At 41.1% G+C, this 23,344-nt stretch overlaps 1 protein-coding gene across 2 annotated transcripts in view; it reads right to left on the bottom strand.

The window, feature by feature from the left end:
• Positions 1-2,122: 2,122 nt before the first annotated feature.
• The window catches only part of ANO6 (anoctamin 6), a 194,512-nt gene continuing 173,290 nt past the window's right edge, over positions 2,123-23,344 (bottom strand). For both annotated transcript variants that reach the window (XM_027035950.2, XM_027035952.2), the window contains 4 exons: positions 16,825-17,030; positions 12,182-12,384; positions 10,609-10,714; positions 2,123-5,359 (listed from right to left, as the gene is read on the bottom strand). In XM_027035950.2, the coding sequence (XP_026891751.1) occupies positions 5,153-5,359; positions 10,609-10,714; positions 12,182-12,384; positions 16,825-17,030 (722 nt within the window). In that variant the 3' untranslated portion in view covers positions 2,123-5,152. The remainder of the gene's footprint in view (positions 5,360-10,608; positions 10,715-12,181; positions 12,385-16,824; positions 17,031-23,344) is intronic.

Below are 23,344 nucleotides of genomic sequence, written 5' to 3'. Positions count from 1 at the left end.
GTAGTCCTGGGGCCTCTCTGTAGAGGGATAACCTGCCCAACAGCTCAAGTGGGTGCAAGTTGGGGGAGGTCCAGGGGCTCTCTGCACAGAGGGTGTCCCAGCAGAAGAGCTGATGCTAAAGTTGGTGCAAGACGGGGAGTCCACATGTAGAGGGTGCCAGGGTGGCTGTGGATCAGAGTGTTCTGGTGAGCAGGGACACTACAGCAGTGTAGCTAGAGCATGGCTGGGTAGGGAGTGGTGTCCCAGGGCACTCTGCACAAAGGGCCCCCTGGTGAGTTGTCTGGAGCCAAAGTGAGTGGGGGTGCCCTGGCAAGTCATCTAGAACCAGAGTGGGATGGGCTGGGAGTGTTCTGGGGTGCTTTGCACCTGTATCACCTTTGTGAGATGGCTGGAGCTGGAGTGGGTGTTGACCAGTGTCCTGCTGTGCTCCATGAAGGGGGCCACTTTGGTGGGACATCTGGGGCTGGTGTAGGTTTGGAGCTCACCGATATGGTAGGCTCACTAATGTACCCAGACCCCATCCTTGTCCACATTGTCAAGTGGAGGAGGAATGCCACCCATGGTGCTCACCAGCCTCTCCACCTCAGAGTTTCAGCAGCAACTCTATTATTGGGCAGAATTCTAGGACTGGATCCTTTATATTCTAGTTGCCCTTTTAAGCAGTGGTTCTCTGTGCCCCCTGGCCTTTGAGGCTGGTGGACTAGGGGTCTGGGCCTCGTTGCAGGCTGGCTAGGACACCCTGACTGCTCTGGTCTGTGCTGTCATGGTGGAGGGTGAATGCAAACCATGGGGCTCACCAGTGCCTCTCACCCAGAGAGAGTTCTAGCAGCTCCCCTGCTATTGGACAGGGTTCTAGGGCTGGTTCCTGTGTTTTCTTGTTGCCTTTGTAAACCGTGGCCTTTTCTCGTGTCCAAGGGCAGATGAATCTACTCAGGGTCCCTCTGACCTATCCCTCCTCACTACGTTTTGCAATGAGGATGGCAGCTCCATTTGTTACCAGGTCGTTGGGTCTCTTGCTATTCTCTTCGTGGTCTTTTGTTGTGCAAAAGTTCGTTCCGTCAGTCTTGTTCTTCAGGAGAAATTGCTCTAAGATAGGTGTTGGTTTGGTGTGTCTGTGGAGGGAGATGAATTCGGGATCTCCCATATTGCCATCTTGGACCAGGATGCCAAGCCCAACTAACAACGATTTTGTATGTTATGGTATTCTTAAAGTAAGCTACAGAAAATGTTAAGAAAATCATAAGGAAGTGAAAATACATTTATAGTACTGTATTTTTAAAAAATTATAAAAAAAATCTGTATATAAGTGGACCTATCAAGGTCAAACAGGAGTTGTTGAACGGTCAACTGTATTTAAGATCTCCTCATCCCCTGCAAATGAGAGGGGTTTCTTAGCTTACGAAATGAACTTCTGGTCAGCCGTTTGCTGAACTTAAAAGACTTAACGGTGAGAATAACATTAGTGCTGGTCTCAAGAGTGTCACATAAGGATCAGAAAAGACTTCTTCCTGTTGGTCTGGTTATAGAGTTTTCCTGGAAGCCCAATGAGATTTAAGCTGGCTAATTAAACAAATCAAATACATACACATATACATGGAATGAGTTAAAATCTGGGTAGGCTGTACAGGATAAAAACATTGATTTTTATAATGAGATGTTCATTTTCTTTTCCGTAATTTCCCTTTCTGTACCCAGGGCCACAGCAGGTTCAGAGCCTTTCTGGGATTATTAGCGACTTGCCCTCTCTGAGGGGCACTGTCCCCTGCAATCATGGTTTAGCATACAGAAGCCAACTTTATGTATTTAGAGAAAAATGCCTCTTCCTCCTTGCTGACGCAGCCTGACTCCGGCGTACCTGGTGTGGTGAGCAGAGGTGGGCTGGTTTTCAGCTCCCACCTGGTCTCAGGCTTGGTATCCTGGGCAGGGCTCAATCCCAACAACTGGTTTTTAGCAGTTGTGGCTGAAAACCCACACCCAATTTTTTTCCCAGAAAAATCATGTTTAAAGTAAGTGTAGGCTGTGAAAAATATCATTTACACAAAAGCACACATTTGTTATCTAGGTGATGATTGAGATATATATGGTCTCCTTAAAAACATGAAGACAGAGTAGACCACAATGCTGTTTTTAAAAATGAATTTACTAAAATGCTTATAATTATAAAAGAATATTAAAATGCACAGAAATTCACAAAACATTACAAACTTTACATCTTATGCCACAGTGTATGAAAGCATCATGTATATTTCAGTTCTACTTTCGTTAAGCTGCTCATACATTTTAAGTTTTCAAACATCTTAACATATAATAGGCACAATGAGAAAATGGTACAAGCAGTGTTTCAATAACAGAGCACATTCTGCCCATCCCCCACCCCGTGAATTAATGTTTTCTGAAATCCAAGATGCACCCACGGATAATTACAGGGGAAGGCATTTGGTGACGGTTTACAAGATGGCCTTCCTTAGTTTTCAAACAAAAACGATAGCTTTCCCTTTCTATTGACACATCTAAAATATTTGAGGGGTATTTAAAGGAAAATCTCCTGAGTATTTTGGTCTAATGCTTCAATCTGTTAAAATTCACAGGCACTACAAAAGGATATACAATGAAACGTTCTCTAGTGGTTAACACTGGGCAGGTCTAGGGCCAGGTATTCCTTTCACAGGGGCACTGTCGCACACCCCCTTTTTCTTGGGGTGCTGCTTACATTTACAGACCCAGCCCAGTGACTGCCTGCAGACACAGTCCCACATTTGTCTTCACACTGACAAGTCAGCACTAGAGTTCCATTAACACTGTCGGTGTCACAGGTGACCCCGGATCCCCACTACCTCGCCGCTTAGGGGACTATTGGCAGTGTCACACGTATTTTCTGCCTTTAAAAATGTAGTTTTTTCCCCTCCTGTCCACAAAAGCACATTTTAAACTATGAAGGCAATTTACGAAAGATGGTTTATGAAAAACACACATGCACACTTTTTAAAGTTCTAGTTTATATACAAGGAGATAAGGCAAAAAACATTTCCTTCTCTACGCTCCCATAAACAGTGAGTAGTTGGCAAATCCAACACGAGGAGATAGTCCTGCGCTTCAAAGAGCTGAGGTACTAGGGGCAGAAGTGACGCCACTTTCAGGAGCAGTGTCACAGGTGAGCAGGGAAAGGAACAGCTGCACCCAGTCTGGGCTGGACGAGAAGCCGGGACGAAACTCCTTTCTTACTCCCTGTGCAGTCAGAGCGCGTGCAGCCTGTTGTGAGCACTCGTTCACATTGTTAACATGATCAAGAAAGTTAGTGAAATGTTGTCCCTTGTCCATTGGGACAATGCAAAAGTCCAGGATACTGCTTTATGAATCCTACATAAATAGTGATTTTGGTTTCTGGGTCTGTTTGAACATTCATGGCAGGCACTTAGAATCGTGACCTTGAGTTAAGCAGCTCTATTATATCGAGCCTCTAAATCTGCTCGCTGCAACAGGTTTCCTTTTCCTCTGCTGCTGGGATGGAGTGGCTCGGTTCCTATGGCACTTGGGCATGTAGCAGCACCCCAGTGGGTGGCAGTCCACCCGGTAAGAACCCAGTGCCAGACACCCTCTCTTACACTCGGCACTCCCCCGTTACCAGTCAAGGGTGAGCGGTGCGGCCCCGCGTCTTGTCTGGAGCCTACCAGAGGGCCTTGCACCTGAAAGGCAGTAAAGCACAGTAAAGACTGCTGAGTTGAACCACCTGAAGGCAAGATGTGCATGGTGCAGGCATTCGGCGGGAAGTTAAGTGCAGCTCAGGGAAGGGGTTTGACCAAACCGCGGCCTGAGGGAGGCTGGAAGCTCAAATCAACACCAGAGTGTCTCTTCCGGATTGGGAGTGATGCGGGTCTATCCCTGCCTCTCTCCTCTCCCCACCACTCCCCTGGTGCGTGCAGTTACAGACAAGTTACTGGGCTGGGAACAAGGGAATGGAGGCTGCAGGGAACCACCTTCACCATGGCACATGCTTTGGTATGCTCATCACTTGGATACCCGGAATCCTTGTGGAAAAGGCGCTCCCCACGCAGGGAACCCCGAGCGCCTCACAATTAGAGCACCGGTTGTACTCTTAAGCGCGTGTGCACAGCGCCCTCATGTCACAGTGGCTGCACAGTGAGCGTGGCGATGCCGGTGATCTGTGATGCTGTACCTCCTGGATCTAATGCATAAAAGGAAACTGGTGGCAAACTGATGGGCTTGTCCTTCCGGACCATTATGTTGATAAAAATGTAATTTTAAGAAACTACGTATCTTTAGAAGAGGTACATTAATTATTCTGGTCAATATGAGTTACAATTCTATTTGAATCTATAACTTTCCCTACTTTTGTCATCTGACTCCCTTGAGATCTGCAAAGCAGTCAACACTGATTAGGCACAGAATGTTCTAAGAGTGCTCCTGGAAGATAAAAAGCGTCACTGCGGATTAGCACAAATACACTTCAGAACCTTGCTATCTTTATTCCGATCCATTAAGTGTGTTTCTTTGAGATGAAAAGATAGGCCAAATTGGAGACGGAAACTATTTCCTCTTACTAAGTGAGGTTTCGTTTTCTGTAGGGATGTGCTAACACACCGACATATTGTGAATTCTTGAGTCTATCTGCCACTTAATATGGCATTCAAACTGAAATTCTGAGTTAGCTATTTTTAATCACACAAAGGGAAGCATGTCTCGTCTTGAACAAAAGTACTGTAAGGGAAAGAGAACTCTGGCACAGATTTGGCTAAGTGAAGAAATGAAACACTGCCTTAAAGGGGACCATGTGCTTGAGAACAGAAAGAAATGAAAATAATCAGACGGAGGGACAGAAATCCATTCTGCTTCGGAAGGGGTAGTTTTTAAGCACACGAAGAGACTTTTTCTGTGTTACTGAAATTCAAATTTATCAAAAAAGGGTAACATTTCTGGTTTTCCAGGTGATTAGTTTTATGCACTTCTTGATCTAAGTTTCGCACTTTCCAGTTCCTGCGTGGCTGGCTGAAACCGAAAAATAATCTATATGAAAATGGCAGTAGCTAAGACTCCTATTTGCCAAAGTGTTTTCACTCAGATATCCTCATTAGTGATTCATAATATATTTTGACGGAGTTAAATTCTGTAAAGTGCTTCTCAGAACATAAAGCTCTTATTCTAATTTGGGTCGTAAATTGTTATCTACCACTTCCACCATCCTCTCAGCTATGACCCCCATATTTTTTGTCACATCTTTGAGGTGATTCTCGTGAAGAAGCTTTTGCGTTAGGTATTTTTCTCTCTTGATCTTGCTCTTCGTGCTTTTGGATACATCTGGAATTGCATAGGAGATAAAAAATTTCACAGAGTAGATGATGTGCTGTGGGAGAGAAGAAGAAAAAGGTCAGCCGCAATGAAATGGAGGGGAACCCAGAGTTCCTTCCATTGCAGGTCATCTGGCAGCAGATCTGGACACGGGGCTGGGCATTCTACAGACATATCCAATCTCTCCTGTGCGATGTGCCTCCACCCACGAGCTCCATTGTTACTTTAAAAATTGCAAGAATACTATTTGATATGTAGAAGATAATGTGTCTAATGTCTCTGACACTCACCATGACACTGCCAATGCTGTAGTATTTTTGGAGACGTTCCTTTCCTAGCTCATTCCGGGAGCTCTTCCCCAAAGGTTAACACTACCTTATGTGTGAGTATATCTGTATCATCTTATTTTTGAGAACGAATATGTATATATCCCACAGGAATATATTGTTTAGTCTTGTTTGATTTCAGCTTTATAAAAAAGTATGGCAGTCTTTGGAAAATTGTTTTTTCGTTTTAAAACTAGTTTCTAAGATTCATCAGTGTTATTGTACATTACCTATAGTCCATTCATTACCAATTCTGCTTAATATTCTCCTGTTTGCATACACTATAATTTATCCATTCCCCCATTAAAACGTATTGCGCTTGTTTCTAGCGTTTGTATTAGAGAAATGATGTTGGGAATGTTTGTGCACTTGGATTCTGGGGGATATCTGTGAGAGTTTCTCAAGGGCATGACCTAGGAGTATAACTGCCAAGACTCTAGGTTACATGAATGTTTAAATTTCCAAGATGGTACCAAAGTATTTTCCAAACCAGTTAAACCAGCTTCCACACCCACCAGCAGTGTGTGATAGTTTCATTTGCTCTCTATTTTTTTTTTAAGTTTTAAAAAATGTTTATTTTTGAGAGAGACAGAACACGAGCAGGAGAGGGGCAGAGAGAGAGAGGGAGACACGGAATCTGAAGCAGGCTCTGAGCTGTCAGCACAGAGCCCGATGCAGGACTTGAACTCATGAACTGTGAGATCATGACCTAAGCCCATGTCAGATGCTTAACCGACTGAGCTACCCAGGCGCCCCTTGCTGTATATTCTTGACAGCACTTGTCATCAATTTTTTTTTTAAACCAACACAGAGATTATAAAATGGGCTTTCACTTTGGTCTTACTTTACATTTCCCTGATGACTAATGACGTTGAAGACTTTTTTATTTGTTCAGTACTCACAAGTCTCTGACCTAGCAAGGAGATAGAGAAGATACAATAAACAGAGTTAAACATAAATAAGTTGTACATGGTGTTAAAGTGGTAAGAGTTTGTGTTATATGGGAGGCAAATTTCATATAGATTTCATACAGATTAGTCTGGATATGCCTCAATGAGCAAAGACTTTAAGGAGGTGAGGGAAACAGCCATGAAGAAATCAAGAGGCAAGACATTCGAAGCAGAGGGAACAGCCAGTGCAGAGTCTATGTGACGAAAGCCTACAGGCTATATTTCAAGTAATGGCAAGGCAGGAGTGGAGCGGGTGAGGAAAGGTGACTTGAGAGTGATAACAGAGCTTGGCTAGACTGTGTGAGGCCTTGCGTGTCACAGTGAGGACTTTGGCTTTTACTCCGTGACATATGAAGGCAGTAGGGAGCCCAGTTAGCAGACTGCGGCCCTAAGTCAGGCCAAAAATGGCCTAATTACCAACCTGGTGGTAGCAGCAGAGTTGGTAAGAAGTGTTCAGATCTGTGATGTACTTTCAAAGGAAAAGCCAACAGGACTGTATGTGGAGTAAGTGGGGGGACTCCCAAGAATTCTACCCTGAGCAAGCAGTGACATGGAAGTGCCATGACTGAGAGGGGGCAGACTCACTGTGGACAGAACATTTAGGGCAGGACAGAGAGAACATTCCAACTGAATTTAAGAAAATATGGGCACTTGGGGCAGTAGATTTATGTGTTAGATATCCAAGCAGAAAGGTCAAGTGGGCATTTGGATTCATGGGTTGTGTTCAGGAGAGAGGTGTTCCGGAGATATCTATATATCTATATACATATATTGTGAGTCACTGGCATATAGATGGCATTTAAAGCCAACGGACTGCATGAGATCATCAAGGCTGTGAGGAGAGAGAAAAGATGACAACCAAGGAATGAGCCCCAGGATCACTAAGAGAAGGAAGGGACTAGCAATGCAATTAAGAAGGGACTTAAGGTAAGAGAAAGTGTTTTCCTGGGAGCCAAGTGAGGAGTAACAGTAACTTCAAGGAGGAGAGAATGATCAGCTTCTGTGTCAAATGCTTCGATACACTAGGTAATATGAGGGTGGAGAATATTCGAGATGAGAGGTACTAGTGTGTCTCAATTACGGAAATTATACAGCGAAGAGGCAAACAATATTGTGGGCAAGAGAGGTTTTTATTTTCTATCTATTTCTGAGGTAGGTAATATTTATAGATAGGTGGATTTTCTACGTTATGTCACCCTGATATTTCTGGGATAAACCAATGTGGTCTGATGTCATCTTTAAGAAGTAGATTGCTAGATTCTGGGGCACCTGGGTGGCTCAGTCAGTTAGGTGTCTGACTCTTGACCTTGGCTCAGGACATGGTTTCATGGTTTGTGGGATTGAGCCCTGCATCAAGCTCTGTGCTGGCAGCACAGAGCCTGCTTTAGATTCTCTGCCTTTCCCCCTTCTTGCACGCATGCTCTCTCTCACTCGCTCTCAAAATAAATAAACTTAAAAAAAGTATATTGCTAGATTCAATTGGCACATTTTAGGAAGATCTTTGCGTCTATGTAATGAGTGAGACTGGTTTAGAATTTCCCTTTCTCTTTCTCCTGTTTGATTTTAAGATGTATAAGGAGTTGGAGAGTGTTTCCGCTTTCTAATCTCTGGAGGAAACGAAAACGATCTGTTCTAGGAAGTATGGTATTGCTCTCCTGTAAAACCATATGGCCTAGTGTTTTCGTTATGGAAAGATTTTTCAGTAACTCAGAGTTTTGCTATAATTCTAGGTTTACAGTTATCTTCTTTAGCATTTTGAAGAGATTCGACTACTCTCTTCTCACCTCTGTGTTGCTGTTACAGTCTACTCTCACTCCAATTATAATTTTCCTGATCAGTCATCTGTCCTTGTTCTCTGGGCACTTTTATGATCTTATCTTTGGTGAGCTGCACTTCTGTCCCAATCTGTGGAAGCACGGATTTCTGTATTCTTCTTGATGTCTGTTGTGCTTTCTGCTCTGTTCACAGACACCTGTCATTTATTTGGGAAGAATTTGAGCCATTAACTCTTCAAATTGCCTCTCCTCTATGATCCATGGTTTTCTTCTTCTGTGAATCTTTTGAAAATTGCTTAATCTCTTTTCTGTATTTTCCACTTTCTTCTCTCCCTGTGAGGTGTTGGGAATAATTTTTTTCAGACCTATCTCCCAATTCATTCTGTTTTCAAACTTCTGTTTAATGCTTATGTTAATTTTTTTCATTTCAACTATATATTTTTCAAAATTGCCTAGTACTTTTTTAGTTTCTTATTGTTTGCTCATTTTTGAATCTGTCATTTCTTTGTTTAAACGTGGTCATTCCTTATCTGATAACAGATACTCTTGAAGTTATTGAGGGTCCAAATTAGTTGCTTTTCTTTTTTTGGCTGAATCTCACTCCTGGTTTTTCTTATTTCCCCTGGTTATTGTTGATCTTTGGAAGTTCATATTTGATTATTTCAATCTGAGAAAAAACTGTGGTCTAAATTGAGGACACTTTTTTCTGTGGAGAATATACACATTTCCTTATACGATGAGGCAAATTGAGCCCTTTGGGGGCCCCTGGATGAATCCAAGAGTCTCTAGCTCAGCTGGTCCACCTCACTTCTGACCCACTGCTGGGTCTCCTGAGCCTGTAGATGGCATCACTGATAACCGCACTTGTTCTATTTTGACCACCACACCTTTCCCCCTCCTCTTTGTGGATTCTCCTTCCTTCCAGTGAGTTCAAAAGTGCAAAGGACATTTTCTTTTCTCATTAAAAAAACCCTTTATACTCATTTCATTATTAGCTGGAAATCACAGGAGTTAGAATAACAGCCCAGGGGACAGACACAAAGGGGAAGCGCAGTGCTTCCCCAACAGGTCTCTGCTCCACAGGTGGCCAGTGGGGGTGGAGGCAGGCCTGGGCATCTACGTGTGACGGGTGGGCCTGGCTGCTAGGGCTCAGCGGTCCTCCTCGTCCAGGGACTCTGAGTCCACCTGCACCCTCGCTCGCTCCCACACTCCCTGGCGGCGTGCGTCCAGCTGGGGGCCCTCCCACATGCCGACATGGTGTAATGGCTCTTCCCCGGAGCCACACCACGGCCCCTCCTTGAAGTTCTGTCCTTCTTCCTGTTCCTTGTCCTCCCTGCTCTCCCCCTTCTGGGAGATTTAAGCTTATTCTAAATGTCTTGTAGTGAAATGGCCCCTCACGGTATCTAGTCAAACCTGATATCAGAAGCAGCAGTGTAAATACTTTGGCAACTCCATATTTGAATATAAACTAGTGATTCTTGCTGATATAGCAGATACTACAGGAAACCACTGATGCTGGTGAGCTAATGATGAATTGTTTCTTCTTCTGTTGATGTTTGTTTAATAGCTACCAAACAATACTAGAAAAATTGTCAAAGCCAGGCAGGCAGCCTATCCCGCACTTTTTTCTTGCTAACAGATTCTCATTTTGTTCAGAGCAAACCAAATACCTCCTGCCCCAGCCTACTTTACTGCTGGGAGGAACCGTGAGCTCTAGTTATTGCCAGTGTGATACAGGTGGAAGTCTGCTCTGAAGGCTTCTGGAAAAGCATTTTCTTTGCTGATGCAAAGGAACAGATACAGCTAGCCTCACCTTTCTTTCTCCTTACTGTCTAGAACACAAATGTGTTCTCTGGAGCTGTAGCACTCACGCTGCTGCCATAATGTGATGTGCCCTGAGAAAGTTTCTCGAGAGCAGAGATCACATCTTAGTAGTCTTAAATAAGACTCTTCACAGTCCATCATGCAGCCCCTGTGCCCCAAATTAAAAAAAAAAAAAGGCACTCAATACTGAATTGAGAGGGACTGAATCCCCTTAGCAAACATGCGCTCACCTTTTCAAGCAGACAGCCAATTTCATTTTATTAGAGCATTATGGGCATTCTCATGTTAAATTTGATTAATACATGTCCTAAACTAATTATTAGCAAGAGATAAGAATGTATTTGAAGTCAGAGTTGGTAACACTGAATGCTAACAAAAGGTCTGCAAATATACTACCTTATCGACTATTTCAAAGTAGACGTCTCCTACCTCCATGACAATGATAAAAGCCAACTTGGCTGCAATCACGTGCCAGTAATAGATGTTGTGTTTATACTCTTGTGGGTGTCCAGGTGGGTACCGGAAATCACGATACCTGGAAACAAAATGGAAGGATATAAGGAGATAATTCTTCTTGACTAACTACTGTAAGCAGGGGCCCATTTCAAAAGAGGTCATATTTAATACAATGCTCTTTTAAGTTGGACATCATATAAATTTTCTCAGAGTTTAATTTGCTGACAAAATCCTGAAATAACTACTCCCGTAATACTTCACTTAACATAAGATGGTAATGATGTATTCCATCTATGTGAAAACAAACAAAAGTGTTAACATTTTTTTTGCCAGTTTCATCCTTGCTTTCTCAAAAGAGTATAACTAAAACGATTCAGCGTATTTTCAGAAACAGGTTTATAAATTTATTTATATAATGTATCCTCAGGCTTCACTCAGCCACACGCAATCTCTCTCTGTAAAGAGTAGCACCCATCTGCTTGTTACACTTTTCAAACTCTTGTCCTTATGAGATGTCATGTGCTACTGCTGTTGGTGTCTTCCCTCAGGTAGCACATCTCAAATTTCCTACCTGTAATCTATTTGACCTAGAAAAGTCTAACAACTGTTTAGAATTATGTCAAGTAAAAGTAAGCAGATTCAATGTGGGATTTTCAAGAGGCTCTACAGTGTGTAAATTTGAAACACTTATTTGAGGCTTTTTTCTGGTTTCTTGGTTGTGTTGCTGAGAATTTGAACCAGAAAAGGGTTTGAGGAGTTGAGCTAAATGAGTATTTAGAGCCTCTTCTGGGTTAAGACTATGATTTAAAAAACAAACTCTTGGGGCACCTGGGTGGCTCAGTTGGTTACGCATCTGACTGGTTCAGGTCATGATCTCACAGTCCGTGAGTTCAAGCCCCATGTCAGGCTCTGTGCTGACAGCTCAGAGCCTGGAGCCTGCTTCGGATTCTGTCTCCCTCTTTCTGCCCCTGTCTCAAAAAATAAACATTAAAAAAAAATTTTTTTAAAGGATTTTAAAAAACAAACTCTATCACCTATAGTGAACAAACTATCAATTAGTGATTTACTTGACATCTACTGACTACAGTTGACCTTACCAGCCATTACAATCAATGCAGAGAGCTCTGGAATACTTTCAGAGAATACTTCTGGGCTAGGCTGAGGTATTTACATTTCTCATTTTTGTATTTCTTGAAGTGATAGTTTGTCATCACTAAATACATCAGGTTGTGCTTGGATAACAGATTCGTCATACCAACTGAAAGAACTTGTTTTTTGGAACTCCTTGCATTTCTTCATTTCTAAGATACAAACAAAACTTTTCTCTCGGATCAGTATCCCTGTAATCATTTGAAACTCTCATCTTTATATCATGTTTTATTGTTTCATTTGAAAGTTCTGACCTCTGTCTGTATTAACTTTTAGATCTTTTCCTTTTTTAAGTTTGGCTGAAAAAAATGTCTCCAGCAATTTTATTTAGAATTACATTACAATAAAAGTCCTTTAAAAGATGAAGTGCATTTTTAAACACGTCAGCAGAACTTGCCTGCATGTGGTATGTTTTTCAAGCCCAGAATATGGATTTCCTTTGCTTCTGTTTTTGAAGTCTGCGATGTTGAAGTAGGAAAGAGTGTTGTTGATGTATCCCTCCATGGTGTAGTGGGTGTGGTCCCCATAGGGAGGGACGGAGAAGGACCAGTAATACACCAGGCGGGGGATCATGTCTGATGTGAAAGCGATGATCATGGCCTATATTGGGAGGAAAACAGTAAGGGGACATTAATTTAGAGCCTTTATAGCTATGGTTAACAAATGTGCCAGAATTATAGTTTCATCAGTTGATTTTTTTTTAAAACTGAAAGATTCAGAAACTTTAATTCTTTCCTGTCTAATGGACATAGATAGTGAATGTCCTAAAGTCTTTGAGCAGCTGCTTTAAAGAATAGTTACTTCCTCTTGTCTTCAGTACAAATAAGGGCTGTCCAGAAGTCCACCTACAATTGGAAAGCAAAAGCTGGCAAGTTGCCTGTTTCTTTCTTTTTTTTTTTTTTTAACGTTTATTTATTTTTGAGACAGAGAGAGACAGAGCATGAACGGGGGAGGGTCAGAGAGAGGGAGACACAGAATCTGAAACAGGCTCCAGGCTCTGAGCTGTCAGCACAGAGCCCGACACGGGCTTGAAATCAAGGACTGTGAGATTATGACCTGAGCTGAGGTCGGCCACTTAACCGACTGAGCCACCCAGATGCCCCAAGTTGCCTGTTTCTTAAGTACAGCAAGAATAATTGTAGACCATCGTATCCTGGATAACTCGAGTTGCTTGCATATATTATATATAAATTAGATTTTCATAAATTAGAATATTATACAATTCAATCAATCTTGGAACTCTACTAGATATAATTTTCAGCTCTCTTTTAAGATTTAGAAGACCATTTTGTAGAAGTAATATTAGGGTCAATATTATAATAATTTGGCCTTATACAATTCCTTTGTAGAATTTATAATTGATATAAAACTGATCTTTTAAATCCCTTGACTCTTAAAAATAGAATATAAATTGAATAAAATATATTTCCTTGATCTAATAATGGTCTTCAAATTCATACTTTTTCCCCTAGAGTGTCTTGATTTATTTATACAAGTCAACCCATAGTCTGATTTTAAACTCTCAGTATATACTTATGTATGTTGCTTCATTAGAAAACAAGAATTTTTTAAATTAACTTTAAAATGTAGGAAGCAAGAAAGTATACTGGAGTTATTTCATTCATATAGTCAAATGTATGCCTATTTTATAAGATCTAGTGTCTAGGGGCGCCTGGGTGGCTCAGTCGGTTGGGCGTCTGACTTCGGCTCAGGTCATGATCTCGCGGTCCGTGAGTTCAAGCCCCGCGTTGGGCTCTGTGCTGACAGCTCAGAGCCTGGAGCCTGTTTCAGATTCTGTATCTCCCTCTCTCTCTCTCTGACCTTTCCCCATTCATGCTCTGTCTCTGTCTCAAAAATGAATAAACGTAAAAAAAAAAAATTAAAAAAAAAAAGATCTAGTGTATAAGCTTCTAAGCTTCAAAAAGGCTAACTGGACAAAGTTATGAACATTATCATAGTTATGTTCTCAAATTAAAGGAATAAATATAGGTCAATTTTAAACGTGGGCCTGTGTCTGGCAGACCTCTATTAGGATGCAAAGCTAATATGAATTACATGAATTTTCTCTAAAATTCTTTAATTTGGGCTTTAAACTCTCCAATGTGTAAAACTGGCTTGAAGGAAGGAGCAAGTAAGGAATATACTTAAATCCATATTCAATGTGAATAAACAAAGTTAAACGATTCAGTCATTTATTGAGGCAGAAAGACAGGTTTTTGGCACAACGTGATTTTTAATACTATTCATCTGAACATGTGGTTTAGATGCAGAGAGACCACAAGCCAACAAACAAGATCTCAGTCAGAGCAAGAAAAACAACTAAGGGGCTTTTCTATTGCAAAATGACCCCCACTAGTAGACCAGCTTTGTCATTTCCTCCCAAGTGTGCCTGTGTCTGCTTCTGGCTGGTGGAGGGGGGAGGGGGTAAGGCAAGAATATTTTACTTTACCAGATTTGAATAGTTTAAAATTTCCTGTTATCATTTAACTATAGCTTTTTACAGAATCACCTGCAGATGTGCTCCAGGAAGCTGCAAAAATTCCAACAAGGAAGATAATTCTCTTGTCTTCTGACAAGATATTTTTCCTCCTGAATTGAGCTGCTTTGAGACACGCTGCAAGAGTACAAATAAATGCAGTGTGCTTCATTTCCTATGCTGTTCTGAACACAATTTTCCATTTATATCAAACTAAATTAAAATTGGTCTTCAACGGCAGATACTGTGGCCTGATACAACCGTGTCAATTCAGCTTCTTTGCTGGGGACTAGCAGCTTTAAAATGAATGATTCGATGTCCATTCTCATCCCTGGTGGCTATTCTCTTCTTCCTAGAGTTAAAAGCTCCCCTATTATGGAAAGTTAGCACTTGAGTGCCCAGTACATTTTGGAGGCACATATTAGGAGTGTGAGGGGATAATTTACATGTTTCATTCTTATAGGCATATATACAAACGTACACAGAACCTGCATCTTGGAAGTTGTAACAAATCCTAATAATATGGGAAAGAAAAGGATTGTCCATCATTCAATCAATGATCTAGAAAGCAGTTTTCCTACGGTACAATGAAACAATGCCTAAGTTGTAAGAAGAAACCAGATAAGATAAGAACCAGCAGCACCAATTAGCAAGCATGCATGTGCCTGTGTGTGTATACACAGACACATCCACACAGAGTAGACACAGAAACACAGCCAGTACCCCATCTGTGCTAATGGAGTGGAGCCATCCTGGGGATACTAGGAAAAGGTGCCTGACACAAGCAAACCAGAGTGCTGAGGACTGGGCAGTAAGAGTCATTTGAATTTTCTGGCTAGCTGAAGGTCAAACAAAAACGCTTTTAGTTTCAAACCTTGTTGCTAAAATTTTCCTAATGTACACAATTCCACGTTCCTGCCTTGCTTAGTGTTGTATAGCATATTTAATGTGACAGATTAATTCTTTCATGATTGTAACACAGTGGACGTTAAAGGTGTGGGTTACTTGGGTGAATGGAAAATGATACAACCTAGCAGTTGTTTGTGTGTGTGTGTGCAATTTGTAACTTTCTCCAAAAAGTAGGGATAACATACAATTCAGATAAATTGAGGGTTCTTGACGGGTGGTGACAGCTGGGTTCCAGATAACTTGCTTTGTTGTGTAAAACTGTAACCACAAGAACTATAAAATTCTTGTGCCTTTAGTTTAGACACCTGTTGGAAGTCTACACAGAGTCACTATTACTGATGATGGATAATGATGATAAAACAGCAGCAGCTAACGTTCCATGAGGACCAGGCTCTGTGCATTCCATGCATTAACTCACTAAAGTCCTTGGTCATCCTTTATGGTATATAATATTCTTAAAATATGTGATAGGGAATTATTCAATTTACAAACAATAAAATGAAGCTGTGAAGTGTTAAGGCCTGGCCCAAGGTCATGCTGCTGGGAAGCTACAATACTGACAGGTGGACTGAGAGTCTGGCCTGTGACTGCAATGTTGAGTATGTTCACTCATCCAGAAGACTGACCCACAGGCACTGAGTTCTGTTCTGTTTCTACAGGTGCTTGTGGGAAAAGACTGGGGACTCAGGGCAAGTGTGGCTTAACTAAGAAATGAAAACTGGGATATCATCTTTTGGAGATTGTCAGTGACCCAGGAGTAAAATGGGTAGTGAACTAAGGGAGGAAATAGCCCTAATTGTAAGCATATTTCTAAGGAAAGTGCTCATCCCCCTGCTGGGCTGGCATGGAAATTGTTCTCCCTGAAAACTCCCTGCTGGCCTGTGTTTTAAAAAAAAAAGGGGCGGAGGAGGAGGGTGCGGGGGTGGGCAAAGAGAGACTGTTCAGATTGGTCCAAAATCTATACAGGTTGTTCTGTTCCCTCAGAGCTGGGACACATGCAAGGTATGAGGCTGCTTAGCTAATGACTAGAGGGTGGCCAGCAAAGGCCAAGGGGACAGACGGGGTGGGGAGGAGAGATGGGACCCACCCTAAAGCCCCCCCTCCTTGAAGAACCCTAGGAGACATGATTGGAACACACAAAGTGCGTGAACATACTTCATCATCAAATAGTCAATATTTTAAATTGATAGTTTGGAATATATAGTAAAATATGGTAGAAGGATAGTTCTTATTTGCGGGCAGTAAACACTGTAAGTGGGCAGATGTCTATCTCTATTACAACAGCACTATTTTATAGCTCTTTTTATAGTCGCATCAGGATTAAGGGAGTTGGTACTTACTGTTATTACTATTACTATGTTCCTGTTAAATAAAAACGTTAGCAAATGAGCAATGATAGTATCATGGTCACTCTTAGCAACTGCCTCTGTAAGAGCTCTTGACTTTGTAAATCATTAATAAATAATTACAAACAATTAAAAACATTAAAAAAATAATAACAATTACAGTTATAACAACTGTTTTTATACAGATGATAGTACCGGCATCTCCCTCCCATTAGAAAAAAATATCAAACATTTGATTCTTTAGGTAGCGACACTAATGCATTTTGGACTTTTCAAGGTCTTTACCCTGCGAAGCCTATGTTTACTCACATTGGTCACCACAGCCAGAATCGCTATTCCTTGCATGATGGGCTGCCAGGCTCCGATGTCTTGGGCTTTTTCTGGAACCATGCGTCTATACTGGGTAGTCATTTTCCATGCGTCCACTCTTATTTCCAATATATTGTTCACCAGAGCCAACAGGGGGGCCAGTGGAAAAGAGGCCACAAATAAGGTGACGAACCCAAACTGAATAACTGTCAATGGAATGGACACACATCACGGAGTGGTGGATGGATGGAAGGACAACGTATTTTCCTTTACTCTTACAAAGAAAGAAAAAGGCAAACAAACTAAATCCCAAAGAGAAAAGACATCCATGGTAATAACAATGTTCAACAAAAGACAAATATGAAACCTCTGGAAAGAAGACTAATTATAACCAGTTTCTATCACATGTATACACTTAACAGGAAAAATAGACCTAAAATCTTTAATCAACTCAAGTTATTTGCTGGTATTAAAGTTGGGACACTCTCAGTATGTTACTCATTCTCTGTTGAAATAACAGAATGTTGGAAGATGATTCATGATTTTGGGTTAAAAAAAGAAAAGGAGTATTGTGGAAGTATCTAACAAGTTCAAAAGAAATAAGAAATGTACTTTTGGGAAGGCTATGTGTAGAGAATGTTGGAGGAAATATGCTGCAAATAGGCAAATGAGCGGCCTTCCCTGAGTCTGCAAACGCCAAGTTGCCATGCCTTCAGAGAATTTGTAATATTATTACAAATCACAGAAATGTATGTGACAAAATTATCTTAATAAGGCAAAATATAATCCTTCAAGAATTTTTATCTGGAAGTGGTTGCCATCTATGTGGTCATATTAAGTAAATATCCAAGTGAGGGGTTAGAAGTACTCTTCTCCTTGTAATTTAGGTGGCATTGCTATAGATGGGCGGCAGAGATTGGGGCAAGCTGTACCACAGGGAGGTAAAGGTTAGAAATAAGGCCAGAGATCTAAAAGAAATCTTTCAAGTAAATGAGTACAGATATGGGACTAAGGCTGTGAATGCCAGGAAGATTTACAGCCCCTTTACAGCTACTGCTCAGAACAGGGGCAGGGACCAATCAGGCGAGGAAGGGCAAGACTGTGGAGGGGTATGTAGGTAGAAGGAGCTGGCATGTTCTTCTGGTCTGAGAAGCCAGGGTATGCTGCAGAAGAACAGAGAGGGCTGGAAAGATCTGGCAGGTCCACAGGCCAGGCAAGAGCCACCGTCTTCAGGGAAGACAGACAATTACCGGAGTTGATGATACCATAGATGTTGACACCAATGCTTGGTATTATGCTGCTGACTGTGTCTATGCATCACCTACCCCTAAATGAATTCATCTGCCTGCTAGGGGCCAGGCAAGTAATAGAAATGTGTGGAGTGGGTGCAGTCAAATGTGGTAAACTGGCAAGTGCATAGCCTAATAAAGTGGAAGGAACTGCATACAGTTGCCATGTTGGAATGAGGGTCCAATGTTGCCTGATCTTATTATTCAAGAGAAGCCAGAAATGAGGACTATGCAAGCAGTCAACCCAGTTAAAAATCCAAAACAGAAAAGATGTTATTTATAATGACAACAAAAGTACAGACTATTTAGGAAAAAGTTAGTGAGAAATGTTAACAAGGTATGATAATGGTCTTAAAAAATAAAAACAAATAATGATGAATGAATGAATGGTAGGATGTACCATATGCTTCTTAATTGGGCAGACTCAAGATGGGGGACTAATATCAATTTTTTTCTCCAAAATATAATTTAGAATTCCAATACAAATTCAGTTAGTGATCCCAAATGGGTATTTTTTTTTTTAAAGCTGAAAGAGGATGCTAAAGTTTTTCAAGAAATATACACAAGTACACAAGTAAAATAATGAAAAGGAATGCTTCAACTGACAGGAGAGACATTCTGGAAGAGGATACAATAGGTCTACCTCTGAGAGATTCTAATAATGTATATTATTATGCTCTGGAATTGAAACAGTTTAGAACTAGTGCATTAATAGTATGACTTAAACAGAATTGATGCAGATATTCATAGGAGTTTACTATATTATAAAAAGTGATGCTTCAAATCAGTGGATTCAAGTGTTGGAGCCATCAGCTACATCACTGGAAAAAACTGGTATGGAGTCCTCCCTTTTGACATCAAAAGAGAGATGGATTCATTGAAAAATAATGCACCAGAAAAACCAACATGGCATCATGGTTTTGATATTCAAGTGAGAAGAACTTTCTAAGCTTTGAAATGAAGAACAAAAAAAGACCTACCGATTCTGCAAGGCAATGAATACCCAATGTAAAAACAAAAATAATCCTTGTCTAAAACTTTTCCATAACCCTATATTGTTAACATGCTCTATGCTTACTTCTTCACTTTGAGTTTCTTGAAAAAGGACCTCAACTATTTCTCCGCTTATTCCCTCCTCAAAGCCCTACATCCTGCCACGGCCCTCCCTATGCTCACTATGCAGTGGCTGCAGATTTCAAAGCCAGGGTACATTTTCAGTCCTTATTTGTTTGATTGCTAGGCAGCTTTTGATATGGCCAAACATTTCCCTCTCAGTGGAATGCCTTCCCCCTGACTTCTGTTTTACTTAAATAATTTTAAAAAGCGAAGGTGTGTGTGTGCACGCGTGCACGTGCGTCCACACGCATGCACGCACGCACATAGTTTCTTTTAAACACTACCTGTAGTGCTCCTTCTACCTTTTCCCACTGTGCCAGCAATTAAGTGTGGGTTCAACTCTTGCCTCCCCACCCTGCCCGCTTATTTTGCATTATGCTCCTTTTAGTCAGTGTTCAAATTCCTCTTAAGCAACATTCTCACCTTCTAAGCTTTCCATGTTGGAGTAACTCTCTGCTACATTTCTTCCAATTGTTCTGCTATTCTTCCTTTGTGGATTTCTTTCCCCATTTACCCTTTAAATGCCCCATTTCCCCAGGGCCTAATCATCAATTCTGTGTCGGGCATGCCTGAATCACCCCCAGGGTCCTACCTGCAGCTTCTCTGAGCTCCTGGGGAATCCAACTTTCTAATGGACATTTCTACGGATCCATCCCATGGACACCTCACACTTGAAATATTCAACACTGAACCATTTCCTTGACACCAGCTCCTCTCCTCATAGTCTACCTGCACATTCAATCTCCTGGAAATTATCTCACCAATTTTATTCCTCACCTACCATACTAGTTATCTCTTTAGCACTTGTCCAATCTGTCTCCCTGATCTCTATGCCCATACCCACTGCCTCTATTTAGGTGTGGGATTTACCTAGTTGTGTGGGTTACCTGGTGTAGCCTCCCAAAGTATCCTTCTCCTACCAAAATATCTTCCATTCTGCTGCCAGAATGATCTGATCTTTGTCAACATAAACATTATATAGCTCTCTTGCTTACAAATATTCCCATGGGTAAGGATAAGTTCATTAAGGAGAAGTTCTAGTTCCCTGGATGAGCACACGAGACCCATTATGACACAGTCCTTGCTTACCTGACATTCCCACCTATGGATCCTTCGTTCTCACCATACTTTGAACTGGCCAAGCTGTTTCATGTCCTTGTACTTTTAAATGTCCACCTCTTTACATGAAATGTCCACTCCCTTTACCATACTTGAAACAACTTCCATTCACTCTTCAAAATCCAATTCAAATCTCATGTGCTCTAGAAAGTCCCATCTGCATTTACTTTCTTAACAATCCACCAAATACTGACCACCCTTCACTTGGCTCTGTAAGGGCAGGCACCAAGTCTTACTTGTCTTGGTATCCCCAGCAATTGATAAGAGTATTTGGCATAGCAGGTGCTCCATAAATGTTTATCAGATGAATGAATAAAGAGGTAGGAGGCCTGCAAAAATGAGGAAATACCAATGCAGGTAGTGGGAGGAAACAGTGGAGATGAGGAAATGGAAGAACACAGGCCTGAGTCCTGGAGAAGTATAGTGGGGTGCTGAGGTGGGGTTAGCACAGGAGAAAGAGGAAAACGGGTGGGCACAAGGAAATGCTAAAGAAGAGTTGGTACTAATTATAGTAAATTAGGTGGAGAAAATAATATATGAAGGTCACTGTTTGAATAGATCTTTGAAAATTAACTTGGAGATGGAGGATGGTGAGGTCAAATTAACAAGGATAGAGGAGGCAGGGCCAGAGACAAACAGGGCCCACTCCATCATTTTCTTGCATTTCATTTATGTCACCCGCCCCCTAGGAAGGCCTCACCAAGTTCACAAGAGACTGGGTGTCTGTGCTGTAAGTACAAAATGGTATCTTCTGGTTTTGAAGCTAGATTTTAGACTGACAGACTGTGTCCTGTGTCTGAATTCTCAGATGTTAAGACCAGACACCCGGGGAAGCAATTTGGTTAACAGATCAGGGTTACTCTAATAATCTCAAAGGATGGTGGGGAATTCACTAAAGATAACAGAAATTTCGCTCAAAAATAAAACCCAAAAAACATATGCCATAAAGAACTTCACCGGTGTTGAGTTTGGTAAGTTCTTTATAGATTTTGGAAGCTAACACTTTATCTGATATATCATTTGCAAATATCTTCTCTCATTCTGTTGGTTGCCTTTTAGTTTAATCCAGTGAAGAAATGGGCAAAAGACATGAATAGACACTTCTCCAAGGAAGACATCCAGATGGCCAACCCACACATGAAAAAATGCTCCACGTCACTCATTATCAGGGAAATACAAATCAAAACCACAATGAGATACCACCTCACACCTGTCAGAATGGCTACCATGAATAACTCAGGCAACAACAGATGTTGGCGAGGATGAAGAGAAAGAGGATCTCTTTTGCATTGTTGGTGGGAATGCAAGCTGGTGCAGCCATTCTGGAAAACAATATGGAGGTTCCTAAAAAAACTAAAAATAGAACTACCCTACGACCCAGCAATTGCACTACAGGCATTTACCCAAGGTGTGCTTTACAGGTGTGCTGTTTCAAAAGGACACATGCACCCCCATGTTTATAGCAGCAATATCAACAATAGCCCAAGTATGGAAAGAGCCCAAATATCCACTGATGGATGAATGGATAAAGAACATGTGGTATATATATACAATGGAATATTACTCGGCAATCAAAAAGAATGAAATCTTGCCATTTGCAACTACGTGGATGGAACTGGAGGGTATTATGCTAAGAGAAATTAGTCAGAGAATGACAAAAATCATTTGACTTTAGTCATATAAGGACTTTAAGAGACAAAACAGATGAACATAAGGGAAGGGAAACAAAAATAATATAAAAACAGGGAGGGGGACGAAACAGAAGAGACTCATAAATATGGAGAACAAACTGAGGGTTACTGGAGGGGTTGTAGAAGGGGGGATGGGCTAAATGGGTAAGGGCATTAAGGAATCTACTCATGGAATCATTGTTTCACTATATGCTAACTAATTTGGGTATAAATTTTAAAAAATAAATAAAACTAAAAAAAAAAAAAGAACTTCAGTAGGATGGTGGGGGCAATATTAACGTAAACTCAACTAGCAGTTGTATGTATGTGTTGAAACTCCAAGCTCAGGTCACTTGAATAAATATCTATGAGTATTAGGTCCAGACAGTGGTGCTCCAGCTGAAGACTGAGAGATGCAAAGGCTTTGTAGCTACCTCGAACAGGATTAGTTAGCCAGGGGACAGGCATACCCACAACCAGATGCCATCAAGGCAGGAATCAAGTACTATTAATGCCTACAGAAAAGAGCGGCAAATCTGTGTGAAAAGCTGAGGGTTACTACTGAGGCTTGGCAGGAGTTCTTCAGGTAGAGAAGAGAATGGTGTTTCAGGCAGAAGGGAGATCTAGTCCCCTCCACTGGGCAGAGGGGACTAGAGCTGGTGGCTGGATACAAGGCTCCAGGCTCATTTGCCAGAAGATGTTTGGCTTCAGCAGCTAGGAGGCATAATTAAGAAGGTAGATGGTGGTGTCATTAATGAATATGGGAAGAAGCAGGAGGAAACTATAATGAGGCCATCGACAAAGGCACTCTATATTTATTTTAGAGAAACAAAAATAATTCAAGAGGCACTTGGAAATTCTCTCTCTCACAAAGTAAAATAACAAAAAATAGTTTCACTCTGGTATTGAGTATGGAACAGACTGCTTTCAAAAATTAATTTTTCTAATTCATTAGGTATTATTTAGATAATAGGAAAACAATTTAATAATTCTAAAAAATATCTCTGTAATAGTCATTATTCTATCCTTTCTTGTAGGGTGGGATGAAGCCGAATTATTTTGTTGGTAACTATTTTAATGAGGCTATGAAACTCTAAAAGTCATACCAATTTCTCCCCAAAGCACAACCTTTTCCTATAACTTTTTCTCACAATGCTCTTTATTTGACTAATCAACTACAGAAAAATAACTCTATTTTTTCAAGGTATGTTTTCAGTGCTAAAATAACAAATGATATTCTGCCCCAGAATGTTGTTATTAATGCTGATAATAGCTCCAATAAGAAATATTTACAATTATGACTCATTTTGGAATCAGAGGTAATTT

This window comes from Acinonyx jubatus, chromosome B4, assembly GCF_027475565.1.
Source record: "Acinonyx jubatus isolate Ajub_Pintada_27869175 chromosome B4, VMU_Ajub_asm_v1.0, whole genome shotgun sequence".
In the NCBI taxonomy this organism is placed as follows: Eukaryota; Metazoa; Chordata; class Mammalia; order Carnivora; family Felidae; genus Acinonyx; species Acinonyx jubatus.
Note: the sequence above shows the minus strand (reverse complement) of the source record. Positions and strands in the feature narration are given on the sequence as shown.